This window comes from Anguilla anguilla, chromosome 3, assembly GCF_013347855.1.
Source record: "Anguilla anguilla isolate fAngAng1 chromosome 3, fAngAng1.pri, whole genome shotgun sequence".
Taxonomy (NCBI): Eukaryota; Metazoa; Chordata; class Actinopteri; order Anguilliformes; family Anguillidae; genus Anguilla; species Anguilla anguilla.
Window position 1 is genome coordinate 48,997,352 of NC_049203.1, and position 23,666 is coordinate 49,021,017.

At 45.2% G+C, this 23,666-nt stretch overlaps 1 protein-coding gene across 11 annotated transcripts in view; it reads left to right on the top strand.

Moving 5' to 3' along the window:
• Window positions 1-23,666, top strand: part of LOC118222980 (dedicator of cytokinesis protein 9-like) — a 105,722-nt gene that overhangs the window by 13,070 nt on the left and 68,986 nt on the right. For 6 of the 11 annotated variants that reach the window (XM_035408980.1, XM_035408981.1, XM_035408982.1 and 3 more), the window contains exon 1: window positions 18,934-19,183. The exons of 4 other annotated variants lie outside the window; for them this stretch is intronic. In XM_035408980.1, the coding sequence (XP_035264871.1) occupies window positions 19,022-19,183 (162 nt within the window). In that variant the 5' untranslated portion in view covers window positions 18,934-19,021. Of the gene's footprint in view, window positions 1-18,931; window positions 19,184-23,666 lie in introns of those variants that run through there. One more of the 11 variants, XM_035408987.1, reaches the window with a different exon arrangement.

The following is a 23,666-nucleotide window of genomic DNA, read 5'->3' on the forward strand; positions in this document are numbered from 1 at the left end:
AACTGAAAATATTATTCACACAACACAATTGTGCATTGTCATTTAAAGAGACAGAAACACTCTAGTTGTTATAAAGTTAACTGTTCCTGGAAAGACATGACATATTGTACGAAAATATGAAAGTAATTGAGTCTTGAGTTGTCCTCAGCCAGGGATTAAAGATTAAAGATGTGTGTGTGTCACTTTTCATTCTTCCTTATTTTGTAAAGAGCTCTCTGGATACACGTTTCGCTGGAAATCTGTGCTTTGCGTCCGAATGATTCATGAGCCTGGGGCCTCTGCCTCCCTGCCCTGCACGCCACTGGCTGCTGTGCACTGTAATCCAATGCACTTCAGCGAATACCAGCCTTCCCTCATTGGCTGAAGGAATCTACACCTCTACATCCAAGGGACTGGCTCTGGGAATTAGCGCAGGCGATAAACACACACTTGATTAATCCGGTACTGCCTCTGCATTGTATGAAGGTTTAATTGTGCTTGTCCCTAAAAAACAAATTAATAGTGTGATTGATTCAGACTCGTGGTGCATATTAAAGCTGATGGCTTACAGCATTATGTCTTTTTGCTTTTATCAAACAAATTCAGTTCAACGATTTATTTTTTAGTATTAGCTCTATTGATTTTCTGCAGGAAAGTTTATTTTAAATAAATGCAGTAGTTTTGGTATGATTGGACCACCTCAGGATGAACTGTTTGTCTTTAGCCAGCCCTGAGCAGCTGGGGGCTGGATCATTAATGTCTCCGCAAAGGCCTGGCCTTCATATGCCCCCCCACCATTCATTAAACAGGAAGTGAATCAGGGAAATACTAGGAAGCCTCACACTGGTTTGCGCCTGGGGTCAGTGGTGACCTATGGGTCTGCGAGAGGCTGCCAGTGCGCTGGCCGCTGTGAGCTTCGGAGCTGTGAGCGGGGGTCCCTTACGTGGGCCTCCCCTGCCCCCCACGCCCCCCACCCCACACACACACACACACACACACACACACACACACACACTTTAAATCCGTCAGATTACCAATTACAAAAGCAGCACTGCCAGCCAACGAGCTCCAGTCAGACAGCCATGGCTGGGAACAGGCCTGTGGCAGAATGGGGAAAACAGAAAAGTTGCCTGAAAGAAATGAACAGAAGAAAATTAATTAAAATGTGCATATTATTTCAGTAAGGGTCTATCATGCTTTCAGAGTGTAGAAATTAACATGCAGAAAAGACACCTTTTATCCTTCACCAAATACTTGTCCAAACCCAGAAAAGGACTGTAATTTCGATAGCTGTTAGAATCTTTCGAATGTCCACTGCAATGAAATGAGAGTGAAAAGTAAACAGATCGTTCTAGAATCATCAGTTGCATTTTGTTCCTCTCTGTGGTACTTCCGTCTGTTTTGAAGCCTTGCCAGGTATCCCGCGTTGTTCTTCTGTGTTCTGCACATGTGTGATGTTTTCCCTCTTGCAGCCTTTCACTTTAAAATAGCAACTCCTCCAATCTGAGCTGGGGTTGAGCTTGCAAAAACCATATCTTCCCCTGCAGATGTCTAACACCTTTTGAATAGCTGATTGTGCTGCCACGGGCTTGGGGAAATCTTTCAACACCATAAGTCTATTTTTTATCTCAAAGGAAAAGGTTTCCTACAAAATAAGCAGAGTATAAAATGCTCAGACAAACTTGACAAAAAATATCAACTGGGGTTGAACAATGACTAGTTGCACTGGAAAGTCCATGTAGATTATGAACACAAATGTCAAGGCAGTCTAATTCAGTTACAGTTACAGGAATGCTTTTTCGCACAAGAATTCCTTCTGCACTGTTTCCGCCAGATTCAATATGTTGAGTTTTATAACCTGGTCATTGCTGGCATACCTGCTGGGCTACATGCAATACCACATACTTTTCACCTGTGGGAGCCCAGCCCTCAGTCTGGTGCGATCTGGGATTTATTGCCTTTTATTATCCTTCAGGAAATGTCCTACATTCTTTTCCTGCCCCCCTGTTCCTGTAGAAACCGGACAGAATCAATGCAATATACTGTACGCCATTATGATAGTGTATTTAAACCTGTACTATTCTTTGTTGGTTTGTTTGGCTTTGTTGAATTTCAGCCAATATCAGTGATTGTAGCATTGTTTTTTTTGTTTACAAGGATCAAATGTGCCCAGATTCTGCACAGATTCGCAGATTTATGCTCATACCGTTCCACGTTTCAGCTGTTGGCTCATTCAGATAATATACAGTTAAATGCAAAAGTATTGGGACAGGGACACAATTTTTGTTGTTTTGTCTATGTGCTCCTGCATATTGGATGTGAAATAAAACTATGAATATGAGATTGAAGTGTACACTATCGGCTTTAATTTGAGGGTATTTACATCCATATCAGGTGATCTGCGTTGGAATTACAGCCTATTTTATATATAGTGCCCCCATCTTTATGGCCATGTGAGATCTGTAGCAGGGTAACCATGGCAGTGGAGCAGTTACAGTACATGTGACCTCTCTGGTGCAGGAGGAGTTGGCCTGCCGCTCTTGCACCACAGCCTCCTCCATGTCCAGTTGCAGCCTGTTTGCTGGCCTTCGCTGGGGCACTGCCCGCTTCCCTAGTATCGGGCGATTTGCAAGACCATTAGAGCTGGACTTACAGCAGATAATAGTGCATTAAGTGCACGTGTCAGCTTTTTTGGAAGTGGACTGCTAGATGATAGAGCAAATAGAGTGAAATGGTATCATACATTATTGATTCCTGTGGAATTGCCAAACATGCCATTTACTCGAGACACTGTACTGTAATAGGGTGTAGTGGAGAGAGTGGGCCGCATCTTCATGTAGTTTCGCATGAATCTGTGACCTGCTTGTGTTGTGAGTGTTACCTGGGTTTCATTTCCTCATGAGAACAACCCTAGGTGGCTTAGGAATGGAGCACTAAGCATCCATGTGCACACAGGCATCTATTGGCTGTACTGCGGGAGTGCACATTCTCACTGTATTTCTATTATTTTATTATCTATTCTATTATTTCTATTATATATATATATATATATATATATAATTATTTTAATGCCTGCATTATTTTATTTTCTTAAAAAAGTTGTGAACAGAATATTCCCATTTGAAGAAGATAATGGGTTCTCTTGGAGACATCCTTTTCAAACAGAATATTTTTCCCAGTTGGGTAGTTCTGTCATCTGTAGTAAAGGTTGGGTTGGGCGGCCCAATAGGTTGTACATCACTAAAAACAGTTGGCACTATGCTAATTTAGTGTGGAAATATGCTTGGGCTTTTAACCCACCCACCTTTTAGCTGAGCTGCAGGTGCACAGTCATGAGTCACAAAAGTTAGCTCAGTTCACTTGGGTCCCGCCTTAATTTCCCACCGTGAAAATTAGGGCCCATAAAGTTAAGTAAGCAGGTACAAGTGAAGGCGACGCGTCGCTGTGGTCACTGCCTGTACGGGGCTTGCAGGAGCCAGCGGGGATCAGCTGTAATGTCCTTTCTGTGAGCCGCTGCATACTCCACATTCCTGACCCAGACTGTGGGCCTGTGGAGGAGAGGAGAGGCCCCGCCCATGGGGAGGCGGTCCTAGAGCCAGTGCACTCTGTTTAGATTTGGTGGGGGGGGGGGGTAGTAGAGCAAGAACCTTGCGCTTGGGTATGGGATATAAACTTTTCAGTTAATATCTGGTTTGAGGAGGGCCGGGGTAAGGCTTGATCCTTTTCATGTGGTTTTTTAATTAAAACATTTTTTTGGAATAGAAAGTATGCTGGCAGTACAGGTAGTTGCTGCTGAATTGTTTTCCCACAAACTGGGGAACCTGCTTATAGGTTGAGGGGGGAATGCCAGGATCACACCCAGGCCTAGGGGAACTGGTAGTTGTTTTTTAAAAAATAAGTAGAGCAGACAATCCACCCTCCTGTTATATTTATGACTTTATGTATACAGGTAGAAAGCAGAGAGGGTAACAGATGGCGATGGGATCACAGCCCAGAAGGTGTTATTGGTGGTGTTTGGCCCGGGAGTCAGCTGCCCTATGCACTGAACCACACATCTGACTGGCTGGAAAAAGGCTCTTGATGTTCAATGATTTCTCAAGACCACTGAATGGCACACTTGTCACATTTTGAATTAAATTTATTTCAAGCCTTTGTTTTTCATGTATTTATCTTATGAATGCCCACTGTTGTATTTTTAGATTTGCTGCTTAAATTTGTGGTCACCAGAATGCACCAAAAGCCAACACAGTAGAATTGTACGGAAGTTCTTTAAATCAATTCAGCTGGGAGAAGGCAGAATGAAATATGGCTAACGTCAACAGCTAAGTTTTTTCCCTTGGACGCCGTTCGTAGCTGACCGAGGCAGCTTTATAGTGGGTTCTATGTTTGCTGCACTGCTACAGTGTGGTGACCTCCCCGATCTCAGTTTGTTTTACGGAGAGTTAGCATGAGGAAGCTGGCGAGATCGGGCGAATAAGCTGGCTGTGTTCATGAACGGGCGGAGACATGGTGAACCACAGGACCTGGTCTCAGTCAGCCCTGCTCATGCTCGGAGTCACTGAGGTGAACCCCCGACACATTCCTGCTTACCTCACCAGCCCCCTGTCCAATCAGGAGCTTCTGGAGTGGGTCCGGAGCATTATTCCACTGCTCTGCGGCTATCGCTGTGAGCTGCTTGGATAAAAGGCTCAGTTCTAATCTCCTTTTAACGTCCCTACTGACCGTTAAAGGAGACGCTCTGTTTTTTTGTTTTTGACCTTAAACTCTGTATAATCTCTGTAATAAGTGATATGCGTAATTGTAAGCTTTTAGTTGTCCAGGATGAGAGTGTCCGATCACGATATTAATACTCTAATATTGTCACTGAGCTTCTCAAATATTATTTGAGGACTGCCCATCCTGTGCCAGAAGCACTTGTGTAATTATTTTTCCTCTGCCGCTTTCCACAGGCCCTGAAAGCAGCTGAGCACAGGGTCACTCCAAAATTAAGGCTAAACCGCTCATTTTGCTAAACCTTTATTTATACTGGGAAATCACATTGAGACACTGGGTCTCTTTTTCAATAGAGCCCTGATGACAAAAGATAAAAACAGTCTAACAGGCGAAAGCTGAAGGTTCCAAGTGATAAAATGAATATATGAAAATTAACAAAAGAAAATTAAATAAATAATAAAAACAGTTAAACAGTTCAATTCAGTTGGAACATTTACATTCAAAGGTAGCCAGTTTCTGACACACTTTGTAACAGGACATTCTGACACTTTCCCAGGACTGTTTCAGATTTGTCTTTCATGCATTTCTAAACACATATGAGCGCATGTCTGTTTAACTGTGTGCCGTGATTCTAGACGAACGGTTCTTCTTCCCGGCCCAATCAGTCGCATGGCCGGCTCAGAGTCCGCCCGCCTCGTTTGCTCTCCGCTGAGGCCTGTACCGCACGCGTGCAGAGAAACTCGACCCCCGTAACGCTCGACCCGCAGTGTGACACCACGGGCCCTCCAAGAACTGCGACATATCCGATGACGCGCGCTTCCTCAGTCAGGAAGGGCGTTCTGTCCGAGGTTACGTCAGCGAGCCCCTCTCCTGTGCCCAAACCCCCCCCCCCTCTCAGCTTTGTTGCTGTGAGCTATTAGCCCAGGCGGCCGAGCTGTGCTACGCATGGCTGTTTGCTGAGCTGCGTAAGAACCTGCGCAGGCGAGCTACAGCCAGACCTCTGTGGATGCAGCATTCATTTTCACCTACAGTCAAGAGAGACAGACTTACTTTTGGGAGTCTTAATGATATTGATTTTTTTCTTTCAAACGCTATTGGTTTACACAAAACAGCACAGACCTATGCATTCTGTTCCACTGTAGATGGAGTAGAAGGCCTACTGTTATTTACCCGAGCCTCGATGGAGGGACTAGCTAACTAGGAAGAGCAGTGTGCCTGTTCACCTCTCTACAGTCTCCTCTGTTTGTTGGTAGCTCACCATTAACTGAACTCAAGAGGATTTATAGAGATCACAGGAGGGCAATCCTCCAAAGATTATTCAGAGCTTTTCTGCCACCATTACCACTGCCACCACCCCCCCAACCCCCACCCACACCCCGCTGTCCAGACACTCGGACTAATATGTCACTTCATATCGTACCTCTCTGATGACCCTCTCTTAAATAGTTTTAAAAAGCTCTCTGAGGATGTGCCCTTTTATTTTTATTTGTCTATTATTTGTCCCTTGCATACTCAAATATACAGGGAAATGTATTATGGATATCATATTTAAGACCATTGGTACTGTAGTAGTTTTGGTTAAGTCCCCAGCTGAGGTGTCCTCATCTTTTATAACCGGGGTCTAGGCCTGCAACCCTGGCCCTGGAGTGCCGCAGGTTTCACTATGTTAACACAGCACTTAATTGGTCAATTAAAGCAGTTGATTATACCTTTAGCTCACCTCAGCTGGTTTCTTGGCTCTGATTTGGTTGCTGATTTTAGGGTAAAAGCAGCAGTCAGCAGAACCCTGTGACTGTGCAGAACCGGGGTCACAGACCCCTGTCTTTGAGAGCGATCGCAGATTAAACACATTTCCCTGCTCTGTACCTCACCGCGCTGCTGATTTATGGGTAATGGAGTAATTTATGAGCGCAGCAGGCCGACCCTATCAGGGCTCTCAGGGCTCCCTGGTGCGAGGCGTGTTCCTGGGGGGTGACCTTTCAGACAGCGCCCCCTTCACTGCGCAACGGGAGTCCACCGACACGGTCAGTTTCACAGATGAAGTCTTAAATAATCCTCTCAATACTGCCCCCCCCCAACACACACACACACACACACACACACACACGCACACATACACCAGCACTCATACACACACTCACACTCATACACACTCTCACACTCACACACACTCTCACATGCACACACACACCGACATATACTGTACACATACTCAGACTCACACACACGCACACACATTCTCTGTGTCTCTGTTTGCCTCTGCCATGGCTGCAGCCTGCTGTATCCTCCCAGAAGCCTCAGCTGGGCCTCTATGAGTTCCTGCTATTCTCTGCGGCTTCCTCCCCCCACTCCTCCTGCTTCTGCGCTGCTCTCCTTCCCTTTTGTCTCCTTTTCTCACTGGCTTTCACACCTTCATACGTTCATTCTGTTTTTACATTTGAGTCCTGGAACTGATAAGAGAAGTGACACAGTAAAAAAAATAAAAATAAACTGCACAGAAATATCCCATACACTGTATAACAGGTGTTGGCATTAGCTGATCTGGCCAGTAAAATATTGGTTATTTATACCAGCCCACAATCTACCTTATGCTTTATCAATCTATCATTGATCTCACAAAATGATTTGTTAAGTAAGACATTTCAGTCTAAGAATTGAAAAAATGCCTAAGATCAAAAATGCCTTTGGTTCACATATAAGGACATTTTCATTAGAAATTTTTGACAGTTGTTGTATCATAAATACTAGCTGGCAAAGTTGTGTTTATTTAATATGGAGCTTAAGTTTGTTGCTGTTCTTTCATTTATTTCGTTGTTTTTTTTGCATTGACATTTTGGTAAGCATATTTTAGTGTTTGGTGTCCTGCTCTATTGCTGTATTGCAGCATTAGTTTCAAATTAGTGTGTGCTGCCAATTGCAGTGAGCTGTAATTAACGTCAACAAGTACCAAATACATGTACTTGTAAAGTGAAATTAATCACTGTCATTCAATAGGGGGGAGAACCTGTAACATTTCTGTGTAGTAATGAGATCCTCAAGTTAGAACTTGTCAGTGAGGTGGTGGAGGTGATGTGAATGCCGCTGCTTACACAGTGATATTTTAATTACAGAGTGCAGCTACAATCAGGGGATACATGTCCAGCAAAGAGTGATGGCTCACTCTCAGCAAATTATGGAGGGGCCCATAGGCCTGTGCTCCTCAGCAATAAGGCCTAAAGCTGCATGCTAAGATAGATAGATACAGCAGATAGAGGTTTGTATGTAGAGATATGCTGCATGGTGTAGAGGCCAGCACTTTTCAAACCTATAGCAGTTATGTTGGGTCTGTGGGCAGGCTGCTGGGCAGAAGAGCATATCTGTGAATGCCTGCCTCACCGCTGAGCTCTGTGTGGTGCAGCGGGGCATGCTGGGAATAGCCACGAGAGGGGCCTGAAGATATCTACACCCGTATGGTGTCTTTGCCACTGAACATCCTGCCCTGACACACTTTGCTTGATTTCACTGCAGTATATCTAACAGCACTTGTGTCTTGTCTCACCCCTGTATAAGCGCACTGTGTGAGTGATGTTTCTCCCAATCTGGATTTGATCACAGGATGCCATTTGAATGGTTCCTGCAAGCAGCTTGGGTGCCTTTGCTTTAAATTCAGAGAAACCCAAGTTCTGTTTTTACCGTCATGCCATTAGGTACAGAATTTAGGAAGGTGCATAGGAACTGGCCTGTTTCAGAGCAAATGTCTGCAACCAATATCAGCTGTAGGCCTTTTCCACTAGAGGGTGTTGTTGATAAGGCCTTCAGTGCTTTTTGCATTAGGCAAAGGGAGCCCACTTCAGCTTGTGGAGGATAAACTAGGTCCAGAAGTTCAATTCTCTTCGACATGGCTGAATTGATTTATTAAATTAATTACTGCCTTCACTGAACTGAAACCTTTTAACCATTTAACTAGTTAGCTGTGACTACAGCTGGTGCTTACATTGTCATTTAAAGAAAGTTTAATAGGCTCAATGGATGGATCTCAGAACTGACACGGGACAAGCATCTAAACCACCCTCTGCAGTTTCATTTGTGTCTTTGGGAATATGAGGAGTGGCGTAGCAGCCTAAAGAAAAGTCTGGAAATGTACCCTGTACTCCCCAGTCATCTGCTGGATAGCGCTATGATGCAGAGCTGCTCGGATCCTTTCAGTGGGAAATTGTGTGGGTTACAGATCTTATTCCATTTAGTGATCACATTATTACGATCCCCAGTGGGCCCAGCCATGAATGTTTGCTTTTACACAAAAGGTAGGCTATCTTTTAGTCACTCAGGCAACAGGCAGTCTGGCCAGGCTGTTTGTCTATCTCCGGTCCTGAGTAGATTGATTTCTCCTTTTTCGTTTGATACCGCCCGGTTTTACCCAGTTCTATTCATCTGGTTTAAAATGTATTTATGTTTATGTTTTGTCTTGTGAGAATTTCAATGTTATCAGTGGTTCCCTTCAATCCGGTAGATTGTTTGACTCACTAGCTGTGCTTCAGTGTAGTTCTGTGCTGGACTGAGTGAACATAATGTAACTTGGTTTCTAGCACACAGAGTACTGAGCCTGCAGTCTTCAATGGTTCCTGTCTGAAACATGTGATTTACACTGATCCTCTGAAGGCTAGAATTTGTAGTGTGTGGGCTGGTAATTTTGTGGGTTAATGAGTTTTGTGAGAGCGTGTTGAGTGCACTCGCATCACTGTAGAATCAGGGCTTCCCCCTGAGCACAGGGTGGAACAAACAGGAGAACACAGCAGAGAGAGAAACAGGACCACAACACTCATTATTATCAGCTTTTTACCAAGGACAAGGAACCGCTGCAAAGTTCTACATTTCATAGAAAGACACAGATTAATTGGGAAAGGTTAATGCTTTTGTAAACTATTGGTAAAATTCAAGTGTAAGCTTCAAACCATAGGTGCTTCAGAATGTTCTGGTATTAGTAATTAGTATACTACATTGATGTTTGTTCTACTCCCTGGTGTTGTCATCCGGTGAGTTAGAGGAAGTTTGGGTGATCAGGGCAGAGCAGGGCTATCAGTGTGTAAGTTCTTGGTTGTGGCAGATTGCAGCTTTACGTCTAAGTTTAATGAGGGGGGGGGGGGGGGGGGGGGTTAGATCTCCACTGGCTCACTGGCCACTCTGCACAAGAGATCGTTTGGTAGTGGAACTGAGGGTTAAGGGTCCCCAGCCAAGGGAACTAGTCATACTCTTAATGCTGCTCTCGGGGTGACGTCACATTCTGTAGCAGGCATTCATGTGCTAACTCGTGCCTCTGAACTCTCATACGTACATTAGACCCCTGTTTTAGTTTAACTTTATCTCGGTGCTTACAGGTTTAAAACAAGTGAGAGTGCTGAGGAAATATGGTCATGTGATTTTGGTTGCAGCTGTGTGTCTGCCAGCAAACAGACTGTGGGTCTGCCCGCTTCAGCCTGTAGGTGGCAGCAGCTGCATTAGCAGGAGTGTGGTGATTGGAGAAGCAGGACTCTACCATGGGAAGGAGCACAGACGAGGGAGTAAGGGGGGAAAATAATTTCTGTTTTGCCAATATTTGACTCTACAATGTGCAATTGTATGGAAGGTTTTCATTCCTGTATTGAGATCTTCCACATAAAGGTCTGCAGCTTGTTAGAAAGGAAAGATTTGTCATCTGCCTGAGTCTAAACGTGTGGAGAGGAAAGTGTGGATTCAGTTTCATTTGGATATAATGTGTTGACTTTGATGTCACATGTGCTAGCATAACTGACCTCATACATGGTCAAGTAGCACTTCTGAATGTCAGTTGTTAACTTGTAATCGTCAGGAGCGGCGGGGGTTAGGACCCAGGTGCGGAGTGTAAAACACAGGAAACTCGAAAGGAAAGTTTAAACAAAGACTTTTACTCAAAAACGGGGAACAAAAACCAGGAAACAAAAAAAACGAGGCCAGGCAGGGAAACTCTCAAAAATACAAAAACTTCTTCAAAACAGAAAACCCAAAAATCCAAAAACACGTAGAAAACAGAACTTGGGAAGGGCAGAACTCACAGAACAGAACGCGGGCAGAAACACACAGGCAGATATTCGCAGGAGGAAACACACAAGCAGAAACACATTGGCAGAAACACAAGGAACCAGCACCGAGTCGGGGAAACAAAGAACTTAAATAGACCGGGGGATAACAAGACACAGGTGAAAACACTGATAGAATGATTGAACACAATAATACAATTAGGCCTAAACACAGGGGAAAGGAATGAGTGAAACGAACAGAAATACAAAAACTGAGAAGTGCCGCCATCTGGCAGCCCAAAAAGGAAAAACAGAAACAAAAAGACAGAACCATGACAGTAATAGTGTTCCAAGGATGCAGTGAAGAATGTGAATAGAAGGCCCTGAATAGAGGCCCTGCCTGAGTTCCCTGAGCTGGGCACAGCTGGCAGTACCCCAGGGCTGTGACGACAGGGCTTGGCACAGGCTACGCTCATCAGGAGAGCGAGCTGGAAGCTGGGGAGGTGCCAGTGAAGCCAGTGTCGCCATGGCCGCAGACGGCTCTCTGTGGGAAGCAGCAAACACTTCTGGGTGCAACGGTGCTTCCATACATACGCTTGAGTGGGTTGTAAAATTGTTGCTGTGTGTAAAAAAAATCAATCAATCAGTTTTATTTGTATAGCAGTTTTTGCAGAGAACTATCACTAAGACGCTTTACTGTACAGAGAGACAGAATTAAAATTGGGCAGGAACCCGCCCTGAACCTCCAAAAAGCAAGCAAGTGAAGTAAAACCTTCCCAGAGGTTGAGAAAAACACTCAATCAGTGGTGAAAACAACTCTCAAAAGGGAATATATCTTGGGAGGAACCTGGCTACAGAGAGGGAGCCCATCCTTTGGCTGGCCCGATGTAAAGTAAGGGTAGAATGTAATGTAACAGAAATGTAATCAGGCATCTATCACAGCCAATAATCAAGAATCAAATGGGTTGAGCAGGTTGGAGTTGGGGCATTAAACTAGCAGGTAAAGGTAAGGTAGAAAGTCTAAATGAAGGGATGTCTGATATGCAGTTCAGTGGGGCAGGTTAAAGCATCTGGAGCTCCAGGATGTGTCAAGGCATGGGCTTGAACCAGGCGACAGTACTGGAGCAGTCACAGGGATGGAGTGGTATGTGTGTGTGTGTGTGTGTGTGTGTGTGTGTGTGTGTGTGTGCGTGTGTATGCGCGTGTGTGCGTGTGCACGTGTGTGTGTGTGCGTGCGTGCGTGCATGTGTGCATATGTGTGTGCATGCCTGTTTGTGTGTGTGTGTGTGTGTATTTTGTGGTAGAGTTAATGTGCTTACGTGGCATTAAGTTATTTCTGTCAGAGGCTCCCTGTGGCCGCAGTACAAAGCAGAGGAAGCGGTGCCTCTCAGGAGGGTGAGTTTGGTGCGTCTCCCGGGGTAAATAAACCTTCCCTGAAATACCCGGCGCTGGGGAAGAGGATGTGGCCCCTTTTATCTGCTAAGTGCCATTTTGGCAGGGGGACGAGGGACGAGCTGACCTGCAGTCAGCAGCGGTAGAGAGGAGTCCCACTGTGCACATCACACAGGGGCCCGTAGCGTTGGGCGTGTGGAGTTTATTTCACCACATTCTGGAGTCATCAGGACTCCCTGCCTTCCCATTTCCTGTGTGTGTGAACCTGCGTGGACTGAGGGCTCACAGTCGAAGGGTAATCTTTCACTCTCGCTCTTTCTTTCTCATCACTTTCTTGTTACGAGGGCTGTTTTTGGTGGGGTGGGGTGACGGGGGCGAATTAAGAAGTTAGTCGGTTGTTTGAAGCCCCCATTCATTAGCAGCCTGTCAAGTGAATTTCATTAGGTTTCCGGTGCAGTTCAACTCGCACATAAACTTGCCATTTACTGATGTACTGTTGCCATCCATCGCACCATGGTTGGGTTGGCCTCATATGCGAGCGAAGCAAATGATAGCCAAGGTAGCCAAGGTAGTGGCTTTGTACAACACATGTTGAAGCTTTAGCATCTCTTTGGAAGCAGAATATTGTAATAGATCTTTTTCTTGCAGTACACAATTTTGTCATTTCAACCACGTTGAGATCCCCTTTACCTTCAGGTTATGCATTCAACATCCTGTCAGCACTAGCATTTCTAAGTATTTAGTGGGTCAAAATGGCAGAAATGAAACTAATTGTAGTTACTGAACAAGCATTGCCAAAATCAGCCCTCGGTTGTGAATTTCTGAGCTCATCTGCAGAAGTACAGGAGTCACATTTGGGCACTAAGCAGGACCCTGTGAAAATTTACCCTTTTCCCCACAGACACTAGGGTCTGTGTGAAGTAAAGTGAGCAAGATAATATTTTTTTGTTGTGGAAATGAAATATTTTTTCTCGAGCACCCTCATCTTATTCCTTCCTCAAAATACAGGAACTCAGCTTTTTGCATTTGCATTCCTCGCAGGTCTTGAGTCAAACACGTAAGTGTTTTGCCCCGTGAGAACACGAGTCATAAAAATGATACATTACACTGTGCATACAAAAGGGGGTTGTGATACCTTTGAGGCACTTGAAAACTGTTTGACAGTTTTGTGTTTGTGCAAATGCAGAATTGTGCAGCAGCAGTACCTGCAAAGCACGGCCGCGTTCTTTCGATGATTGTTAGAGCGTGCTTTGTCTGGACGGTCTCAGAGTGGGGACCGAGGCCTGCTTCGTGTGCTGCGACACAGGCAACCCCGGAGAGCGGACTCCGCGGGCTGCCCACCTCTGTCTTCCTGGGCCTTTTCAAATCCCCAATTAATGAGGAAAGTATAGACCCTCACTGATGCTGAGGAGATGAGCCTTGTGTACGTGGGCCCTCCATTTCCTCTTTGCTGTGCGGAAAGGTTAAACCACAGATGCCTTTAATGTCTTTAATTAGACTCGACCGCCTTTCCACTGCCTGCTCCGCGACACATCGGCGCAGCAGAGAAACCCGCCTTCCTGGATGCAAGGGCAAATATGACTGGCAGACATGGCTCCGCGGGTGGGCTTTCGCATCATGACCTTTTTAATAATGGTGATTCAGACGGTGATGCAAGCAGTGCATTACGTCCTGCTGTGACTGTAATCAGAGACGACCTTTAATTAGTCTGACATCATGAGAGCAGCGTCACATGGGTCCCTTTCCCAGCAATTGGAGTGACTTGCCGAGCCTCTGTCAGTCGTGTAGGTCGGTCTGACCACATTCCATTTGGGAAGCATGCGCATGTGCGCATGCGTACACCGACGCAAGGGGACACGCACACCGTACGCGTCAGTTTTACGTTCTCCCCCTTCGCGCATGAAAATGATTCATTCCGCGTACCGATCAGCTGAGTCCTTCAGAGCTTTCAGTCTTATTTCCCAGGATGCACCGAGTCGGATGCCCTGCTGTGACAAATGTGGAAAAAGCCTTCTGCTCCTGCTATTTTTGGATAACCAGGTGTGTCTGGCATGACATCACGATGGTTGCGCTGTCCCTGCTGGACAGGCTTAAAGTGAAAGTGTTCTCTTTTTCTGAAGCTATCGCATTCCTGGAGGATGCTGTTGGTGGGGGGCGAGTGTGATGTGGGACCAGGTAATTCTGTGGGCCTGCTGCTTTGGGAACAGGAAGCTGGGTTTGGGTGACTCAGCAAAAGGCCCCACCTGAATTAGTCATTGTCAGTTCACACTAAATTTAGAGCAGTTCACACATCTCCTGAGAGCACAGTTGCACCCCGTGCACAATGCAGCCCTTTCCTCTCTGCATCGTCACTATTCATAGAAGTGTGATCTTCTCCTTTTGCACATTACTTTGTGAAAATGACCTGTTCTGTGGCGTCTAACTGTTCAAAATAAAATTGATATTTAATCAGTTGCTTTACCTGCATTCTTTGTCGCTACAGCTAAAGTCACCTAAACCAGCACGCAGTATGACGTCAGACATAACGATGTCATATGGCCTGTGGTTGTTTTTGATAAAGTTTTGCTCTTGAAGGTTTCGCTAGAAACAAAAGGCGCATACAGACTCCTGGACTGGGCGGAGTTTAAGTGTCAGAGTTCAATTGTATTCTCCAGATAACCTGAGGAATGCGTGATACCCACAGAAGGGCTGTTGTTATTTGTGTAATGTTTTTGGGGAATCAGATGCACACTTTTGGGGTGATGGAGAGTATACCTCAGACCCCTGTCTCTAAAGTTAATCCAGTATTGCGGCTATTTCTTGAAGCGTTTGAATTAGCTTTATTTGTAGAATTAGAGTCTGTTAATATGCTTAAAAGCAAACTATTGGCTTTATTTAGCATTCATTATCCTAATGCCCTCCCCGGGGATACTTCTAATGTCATGAAGCCATTACGTTGGAAAGCTACTGAGATGGCATGGCACAACTAATCCTCTGGCTGATGTTACAGCTGCAGCTGTAGAATAAATGAGTCTTCACACTGTATTTTGAAATGGTGCACTTAGGGCACATCTTAGCCTTGTTCCTTCTCCAGTAAAAATATGAAGAAAATTCTTACTTTGTCACTGCGGTATTTTCTGCTCAATGGGCAAGGCGTCTCTTCTCACCCGACGGGGATTTATGAACACTGAGCCGCTTTTTCCGTCCCATGATTCCCTGTGGTAGGATGTCTCGGTGCGCTGAGGGGAGAGGCCCAGTCCAGCGCCCTCCGGGGTGGTAACTCAGGGTGTGGTAATGAGGGCGGTGCAGCAGCGCCGTGGGGACCTCGGAGCGAACGTCATGGTCGCTGGTCACAGCCTTTGGTCTCACGGCATTCTTCTGCGCGCCGATAAGGCCTCTTTGAGAAGCACCGGCTGCTAGGCTGCCTGATAAGAGGAGAGGGGCCCCAGCCTTGACAGCGTACACTCTGCTGCACGCTGCTGCTTTGGCTGCCAGATGTTGCACTTGGTTCTCTAAACACATTTCGCAGGAGGTCCTTTTCGCTGACAATGTGTGCTGCCCCTGCTTCAGGATTGTTTTAGTTTTTTGGGGGAAGAAATATGGCTTGCACCTTGCACGCACCTTGAAATGAGACACATGCTCTCTGGTGTTGCCGTAGACTAGTTCTGGCATGTGGGAGTGTATGGAATCTGTGTCCTGCAGGCAAGAGATTACTTTCATGGGGTCACAGAGGGCAGGGATGGGTGGACGGAGCGCTGCATTAAAGTAGGTTGCGAGGAAGTGAAGAGAAAAGATGGGTTCGTCAGGTAGGGTAACTGCAGTCCGCACTCCTCCCTCTCCTCCTTCCCTCTGTCACCACCCTCCTCAGGGCCCATATGGAGCACCAGAGCTTTGTGTATGACCTGACAAAAAGGGGGGGGGTGTCAGGGTGAGAGCTGCTGAAATATTCATATCATTCACAGGGGGACTTTTCACAGGGGGACTTTCTCTCCTGCTCCTTAGTACATACAGTACACATGAGGGGTCTGCCTGACCTGTACTCCTCTTGTACTCATGTCTAGTAATAATAATAATAATAATAATAATAATAATAATAATAATAATAAACATTCTTTATGGCACTGAATATTAAACATAGACATCTATATTCAGGAGATACAGGAGCCTGTAATGTATGAAAGTGAATACTGAGAGCTGTACCTTTGAATTGCTGTAGAAGCATCCACATTCCTTGATTAGAGGGGTGATTGTTCTCATATTAATAGCATTACCAGCTGTGTTGTGATGATGTGGGTTCACTGACCTTCTGGCTCATCATTAGTCCTCCAATGTAGTGCTCTTAATGAATTGTCCTTTAGTCACCATTGATTTGGCCCAGCTGATGGCAGTCATGCTGAAACATCAGAGTGAGGATGTGATTACCTAGTTCATGAAATCTCCCTATATACAAACAAAATATTCAGTCTTACTGTTGAGTGAGGATGTTTCTTTTTGGATTCAATGATATATGTTTCCATTGCGTGCATTCAATAGTTTTATTGTTGTTCGAAAGCTACACAAAGTGTGAAATGTACATCAGGCATATCTATCACAGTTGCAACTGGCTTTTAAAGAAAATGAGCTTCCGAAGTCTTCAGTCTTTGGAAGCACAACCAAAATCATTTCTTTCATTGAGACAAAATGAGACTTCCTAACGGGCTTACACCCCCTTGCTTTCCTGTTGCTGCCCCTGTGTGTTTGTGCTGTGACGCCCGTGCCCGTCGGAGTTTGAGTGACGGCCGGACGACTGCGTTCTCTTGGAGGACCCAAGCAATTGGCACGCAGAGGCGGGAAACAGCCCCCACCCCCCTCCCCAAAACCAAAGAAATAAACAAAGATGGACAGTGTCCGTTTCCTTCGTCAGAGACCGCACCTTTCACGCTCGCTTTGTTTGATGGCTCTTTTTTCCTGTAATAGGACATAAAGGACAGTAATAATAATAATAAACTTTATTTGTATAGCACTTTTCATACATGAAATGCAGCCCAAAGTGCTTCACATTGTAGTAGACTGAAATAAAAAATATAGATAAATTACGATAGTAATAAATGCATAGATAGAGGCATTTAAGGTACAATAGGATTGCCCTGTCCGTGTGGTACAGTAGTACAGTAGTTTACTTCTGGACATTTTCCAACTACACTGGATATGCTAAATGTATAACGTTACTTACTTGTCACTGATAAGAATGGGTCAATAAAAATGGTTCTGTGAGTTTTACTTTACAACCGTGTGATACGGTGTTTTTCAATAAGCAGTCAGATGTTTGGTAGTTCAGGGCTTTTCACCTTGAGCTCTTGTGCCTAATCTTTTATTTTGAGTACACTTTACTTTATGTTGTATTAATATTAAAGGCTTAAACTCTTCAAAGCCTTTGGAATGTTATGTAAATGGAGAACGACCCGTGCAGTCAAAAGATAGCAGTGTATATTTAAGCCTTTAACAAGCTAGCCAAATTTAGTATTCTACTGTAAATAATTGTTCATCTGGATGTAATGTGGATTATAACTATTCCTTTGATTTTTTTAGTAGTTCTGTCTGGCTTAAGAAAATCAATATTTAGGCTAGTGTCTGAATATTCAGAATTTTGGAGCAGTTGATATTATGCAAAAGCTTCAAAATATCTTTTTTGTAATATAATATTCTCAATTGTCCTGTTATAATTAAAGTGTTTTTCTTAATGATTATTATATTTAGGTGAACTATGGTTAATCATCTGATCTAGACTTCAGTATGCATCTTTCCGTGTCAAGGAAGAAGTCCAGGAATAATCATCGACTTGACTGTTCTTTCCTATGTCCCACACCCCTAGAACACACTGAAACTAAACCATTAAGAGAGCTATTGGAAGGAAATTAGAAGAGCTGTTTCAGTTCTAACCTTGAGCCATTATTTTGTTTCAGTTGTCAAACAGTCTAGCTTTGCGAAATTTGTTTGATTTGGGTTCCCTGCGGCCCACCAAACAGATGAGGAGATCTTACATAAGGAGATTTTAGGGGTGTGTTTGGCTTGTGAGGGAGTTTGATTTAAAACTGAAGGAAGTGGTTATTTAGCCGTTTTGTTCTTCATCTTTGGAGCTGTCTAGCCAGTCTGGGTTGTTCATAATGTGTCTCTATTCATAACTGTCGGCTAGCCTCTTTGATGCTCCAAGGCATGGGGGTGTACACTTTCAGTCCATTTACTCTGCAGTCCACTTGCCCCCATCTTCCACGGGCAGGCCGACAACTGACCCTCCATCCATAGGCAATGCTATGGTCAAATGTGCATCACACCGTTGGACTCTGGGTCAAAGTTCACACTGGTGACATCAGGGCTAAGTTCAGACAGTGAGGCAAGTGCATCACTGTGTTAGTTAAGTGTATGTTAGTTTGGGAATATACACATGCATTCGTTCTCTTGCTTCCGATATGCGTGCGCAGAAGTTTTCATTGAAAATGATAAGAGTGGTCTGGGAATGAGGGAGCCGGGGAGGGAGGGGGGAGCACAGAGGAGGAAGGGAGAGGGAGAGAGAGACCGTTTCGGCATCAGACGCATCAGACGCATGCTGGCAGTGGCTAGCAGTAGACCATTAGCTGAACAAGCAGCACCAGCCGCAGCAGGACTCAGCATCCTTCATACCACTCAGAATGGACCTGATCTGCCCTGTGGGACACTGCTGTTTCTACTGCTAAGACCTTGCTGCCTGCTTCTCTCTCTCTCTCTCTCTCTCTCTCTCTCTCTCTCCCTCTCCCCTCTTACTCTCTCCCTCTCTCTCTCCCTCTCCTCTTTCTCTCTCTCTGTGTCCTGGAGAGTCTCAGCCTGTTAGTGGCTCAGCTCGGTAGGGGGGTTAGGGGAGGTCCCCAGGATGGTGAGGTGAGGAAAGCGGGTCACCTGCTGGGAGGGCTGATGGACTGAGAGCGGGTGTTGGGATGGGCTGCACCACCAGCATGGTTCTGTTCGAGGGGCTCCGCACGGTCGTCCAGAGCAACTGTGGCTACATCTGTAAGAGCGTGACTGAGCCCAGCGGGCCTGGGGAGGGCGAACCAGCCCCCGCCCACAGGGAGTCCCGGACATGGCCGACAAGAGCACTGGTAACGCGCGTACGTGTGTGTGTGTGTGTGTGTGTGTGTGTGAGCGTGTGTGTGTGTGTGTGTGTGTGTGCTTTTGGCTGTGTGTGTGTGTGTGTGTGTGTGTGAAAGAGAGAGAGAGAGAGAGACTATGTAGATGGCATATGGGGTGGGTCTGGCCATATGTGTTCCTCTTTGACATTGTACCTGAGTCTTATTTATTATTTTTTGTCAGAATCAGAGGCTTGATGAGCAGTGTCTATCTAGTATCCCTGTTCTCTGAGGTCTGTGAATTACGCGCACACATTTACAACAGTTAAGCTATTTTCAGTGTATGTGCAACAGTGTTGTTGTATTATATTTTAAAGGTTAGACCATTTACTTCAGACATCAGTTTTGTGCATAATAGAAAACAGGCTTTGGTCCCTCTGGTGAAAACTTTATTATGTCATTTAGATCTCAAATTAGGATGTGCATTCTGATTGAGTAATGAATGTGAACCAAACTTAACCTCCATGTGAATTTGAAAGGAGCTTCTGTATGTGTCTGATTGTATTGCCATGCCTCGTGTGTGAAATTATACTGAGAGGTGATTCTGAAAAGGGATTCTGCAGGCAGGGAGTTGAAGTCAATGGGAATTTTATTTATTTATTTATTTTATTTAGTTAGTGTATTTAAGAAGGGACAGTGCATATTAATCAACAACAAATGTAAATATGCCAGATTTAGCCAAAGGCTAATTTTCACCTGTAGTCCCTGGAATCTTTCATCATCAAAGTCATTAGATACTGTCGAGGCTGTGAGCTGGATGTCAGCCTGGTCCACCATTCTCCTTGGGGTGCTGGCTTGCTCCTACTTACTGGTTCTTGGAAAATGATTTAGTCTTTGGTTAACTACTCTCCTGAGGCAGACAGTATTTGTTTTTACCAGTCCAGTGACAGTGATCACATCTGTGGAAAGGTGAACTGGCTTGGGTGCTGCCAAGTCAAAGCTTTGATGAGACGAGATGAGTTCATTGAATTAGCGGCCTGACGCAGTCTAAAGGAAATTGTTTTTTTTGTCAGCCTGTGCATTTTTCCTTTTCCACATTTGTTCATTCTGTAATGAATACATTTTGCATGCATTTGCCAAGAATGGCTGCCCAAGGACAGAAACTGCAGAGCAAAGGTGTGAATGGGGAGTGAACCTTTGCAGTATTTTATTTGAGTCTGGCATTCAGATGACTTGGAAAGAATAAAGGAGAATTCCTGTAATGTGTGTGCAGTATAGGATTTACTGCAGAAGAACTGCGAGGTAGAGAGGGGAGCATGCCTATACTCTCCTCTCTGGGCATTTGACGTTGTACGGTCCTGACAGCAATAAAGCACAGTTTGATATTGTGAATGAATATTCCCAAGTATGGTGTTAACGTCCCGTTCTTTTTATATTTATTAAAGAGCGCTGTCCTTTTTATCCCTTCTAACTGAAGAGCTTGTGGTTTTTTCACTTAAGGCAGTGGATTAGGGCAGGTGATGAATGTTGCTGTGTAAATGCGGCTGGATTTGCCCTCATTGTGCGATGTGCATGGCAGTCCAGGAACAGGACCCGGTCGTTAATGTCCACACTTAATTAGAGAGGCTGTGTTTTTCATCAGAGACGGCTTTGTTTGCAAAGGCCATCGCTCTGTTTTTGCACCCGATCCCACAACACCAGCACGCCCCTTTTGTTCTTCGGCGCGTTCACGTCTCTCCTCAAGGGGCTCATCGATCCAGAAGGGGAACTTGGATATCCCACAAGGAAGTCTCCCCACAAAGATGTCTTTGGCAAACAAAGGTTGACCTGACTTTGGATTCCCGTGAATGAGATGGATCTGCAAGCTTGAGGGCCTAGCTGAGGAATGATTTGCTTTGATTGATTTATTACTGGCGAATGAGCAGCTCTGTATTTATTAGCTTGCTCAATAAAATGTTTTCTTCTTGCTGAGATGTATTCATCTCGAGAATAATGTCTGCATACAAAAATATTCTGATTATTTATTACTTACTATTTACTATTTTCTCTGGTGTGTTTGCACCATTAACATAGCAGTTTTTACTGTTTAAAGTTCAAAGGAACACTGCAGAAGAGAGGCAAGTTAATCAAATGCTCTGAGAAATCATGTTCCTAAGTTACTAACTGCATTGTAGAGATGCGTTGACATAGCAAATACTAAAATATTGGTCCTGTGCACAAGAAAGCTTACTTGTGTTTGTAGATGAGAAGGGATACTGCTCGCTCATTGACTTATACCTGCCTTTTTGATGAAAGCCAGGTGTCAAAGAATGGATTCTGTTGACCAGAATTTATGATTTTCTTAGATCACCCATGGATTTATTCCTCTTAATAAACAGAATTATGGTACAGTATATGGACCACTACAGCTTTAAAAAGAATGACCTCATTGTCTTCTTGACTTTTCATTCCAGAATTCCTGGAACGTACTTACATGAGTCATCCATATGCTTCTAATAAAGATATTTATGAAATTAGCTTTTGTTTGTATAATGAAGATTACGTTCTTTATCTGACTACAAAACTAGAAAACTCAGCATTGGAGCCAAGTCAGTAGATCCCCAGTATTTAAAGGCTCTTGCATGTTTGTGGTACTCAGGATGAAGAAGTCACTGGTTCTTACCATTTCTCACATTTGCCAGTCAAGGTCTGGTATTTACATGTAAACTAGACTGCATTAATTGGGACAATTGATTACTGCATTCCTTCAATGCCCAAAAACTCATCCATTTTTACTTTTTCTCTCCTTCACTCTCTCTCTCTCTCTGATTCTTTCTATAAATATATTTCTTTCCCTCTCTTTATGTCCCTCTCAATGTCTTACTCATTCTCTCTCACTCTATTGATCTATCTCCCTTTCCCTTTCTCTCTCTTCTTCTAATTCTCTCAGTTCTTCTCTCTCATCACTAGTGGAAAATGGCAGCCTTCAGCTGTGGCCTTTGCAAACACAGGCCGTGCTTTCTCCAGAGCTTCCAGCAGGGAAACAATGGGCTGTTCCGTTAGTGAAGGGAAAAAACAAGGCACTGCGTGATTTTTTTTCCCCCTTTTGTGATTGTTTCCGTTGTTGGGCTTTCAGGCTGTGCTGTAACTCCATCAGCAGGCGGGAGCCCCTGGGTCCTGATAACATTGATGTCCTTTGCGTGGCCTCTAGCGCACTGATTGGGACAGAGGACCATTATCCCGAGCCCTGGAGCTCCTGCATAGATATCAGCTGCGTGACCCTGCTGTCCTTCGGGCCGCAAATCCTTTGCGAAGATTTCCGACAATGGTTACAGTTTTTAACAAAGACAGATGCGTAAAAGTAGGATGCCTTTGACAAGATAGTTTAAGGATGTGTCTCTTGCGGACCAGTCTGAATAGCATTGCATGAACCAAAAGTAAGGGTTCGTATAGTTTGCCAGATTTTCCTCTGGGGAATGAAAGCAAAAACAAATGTGTTTGTCAGTTGGAGCATGTTTTAGATTTTGACGCACGTCACAGTGATTTAGACAAGTACCATACTAGGCTTTTCTGGAGTAAAACGTGGTGGTGCTTAGTGACTGCTGTTCTTTGATATTTGCGCTTGTTTGACTGTTTCGCGCCTCAGGACAGAGAACGTGCATGGAAATACTATCTGATGGAATGCACACCTTTCCAGGAACACCTCAGACTCCTGTATAACTGTCCTCTTTGTCTCTGCGTGGCTCTGCAGAACTGCACTGTGTGGTCACGTGACTTTGAGTGACAGGTCTTGACTAGCAGCTCTGCTATCGCTGATGTCACACAGAGAGGAGTGCATTACGATTAAGTGCATGTCCTCGCCTCTCCTGTCCTGCATTACCTGGCTACTCACGGTCTCACCTGAACTGGCTACTCTCTCCAGACCCACGGTCTCACCTGAACTGGCTACTCTCTCCAGACCCACGGTCTCACCTGGCCTGGCCGCTCTCTCTAGACCCACGGTTTCACTGACCTGGGTGCTCTCTCTAGACCCACGGTCTCACCTGGCCTGGCTGATCTCTCCAGACCCATGGTCTCACCTGGCCTGGACACTCTCTCTCCAGACCCACGGTCTCACCTGGCCTGGACACTCTCTCTCCAGACCCACGGTCTCACCTGGCCTGGATGCTCTCTCCAGACCCACAGTCTCACCTGGCCTGGCTGATCTCTCCAGACCCACAGTCTCACCTGACCTGGACACTCTCTCTCCAGACCCACAGTCTCACCTGACCTGGACACTCTCTCCAGACCCACGGTCTCACCTGGCCTGGACACTCTCTCTCCAGACCCACGGTCTCACCTGGCCTGGCTGATCTCTCCAGACCCACAGTCTCACCTGGCCTGGATGCTCTCTCCAGACCCACGGTCTCACCTGGCCTGGCTGATCTCTCCAGACCCACGGTCTCACCTGGCCTGGACACTCTCTCTCCAGATCCACAGTCTCACCTGGCCTGGCTGGTCTCTCCAGACCCACGGTCTCACCTGGCCTGGATGCTCT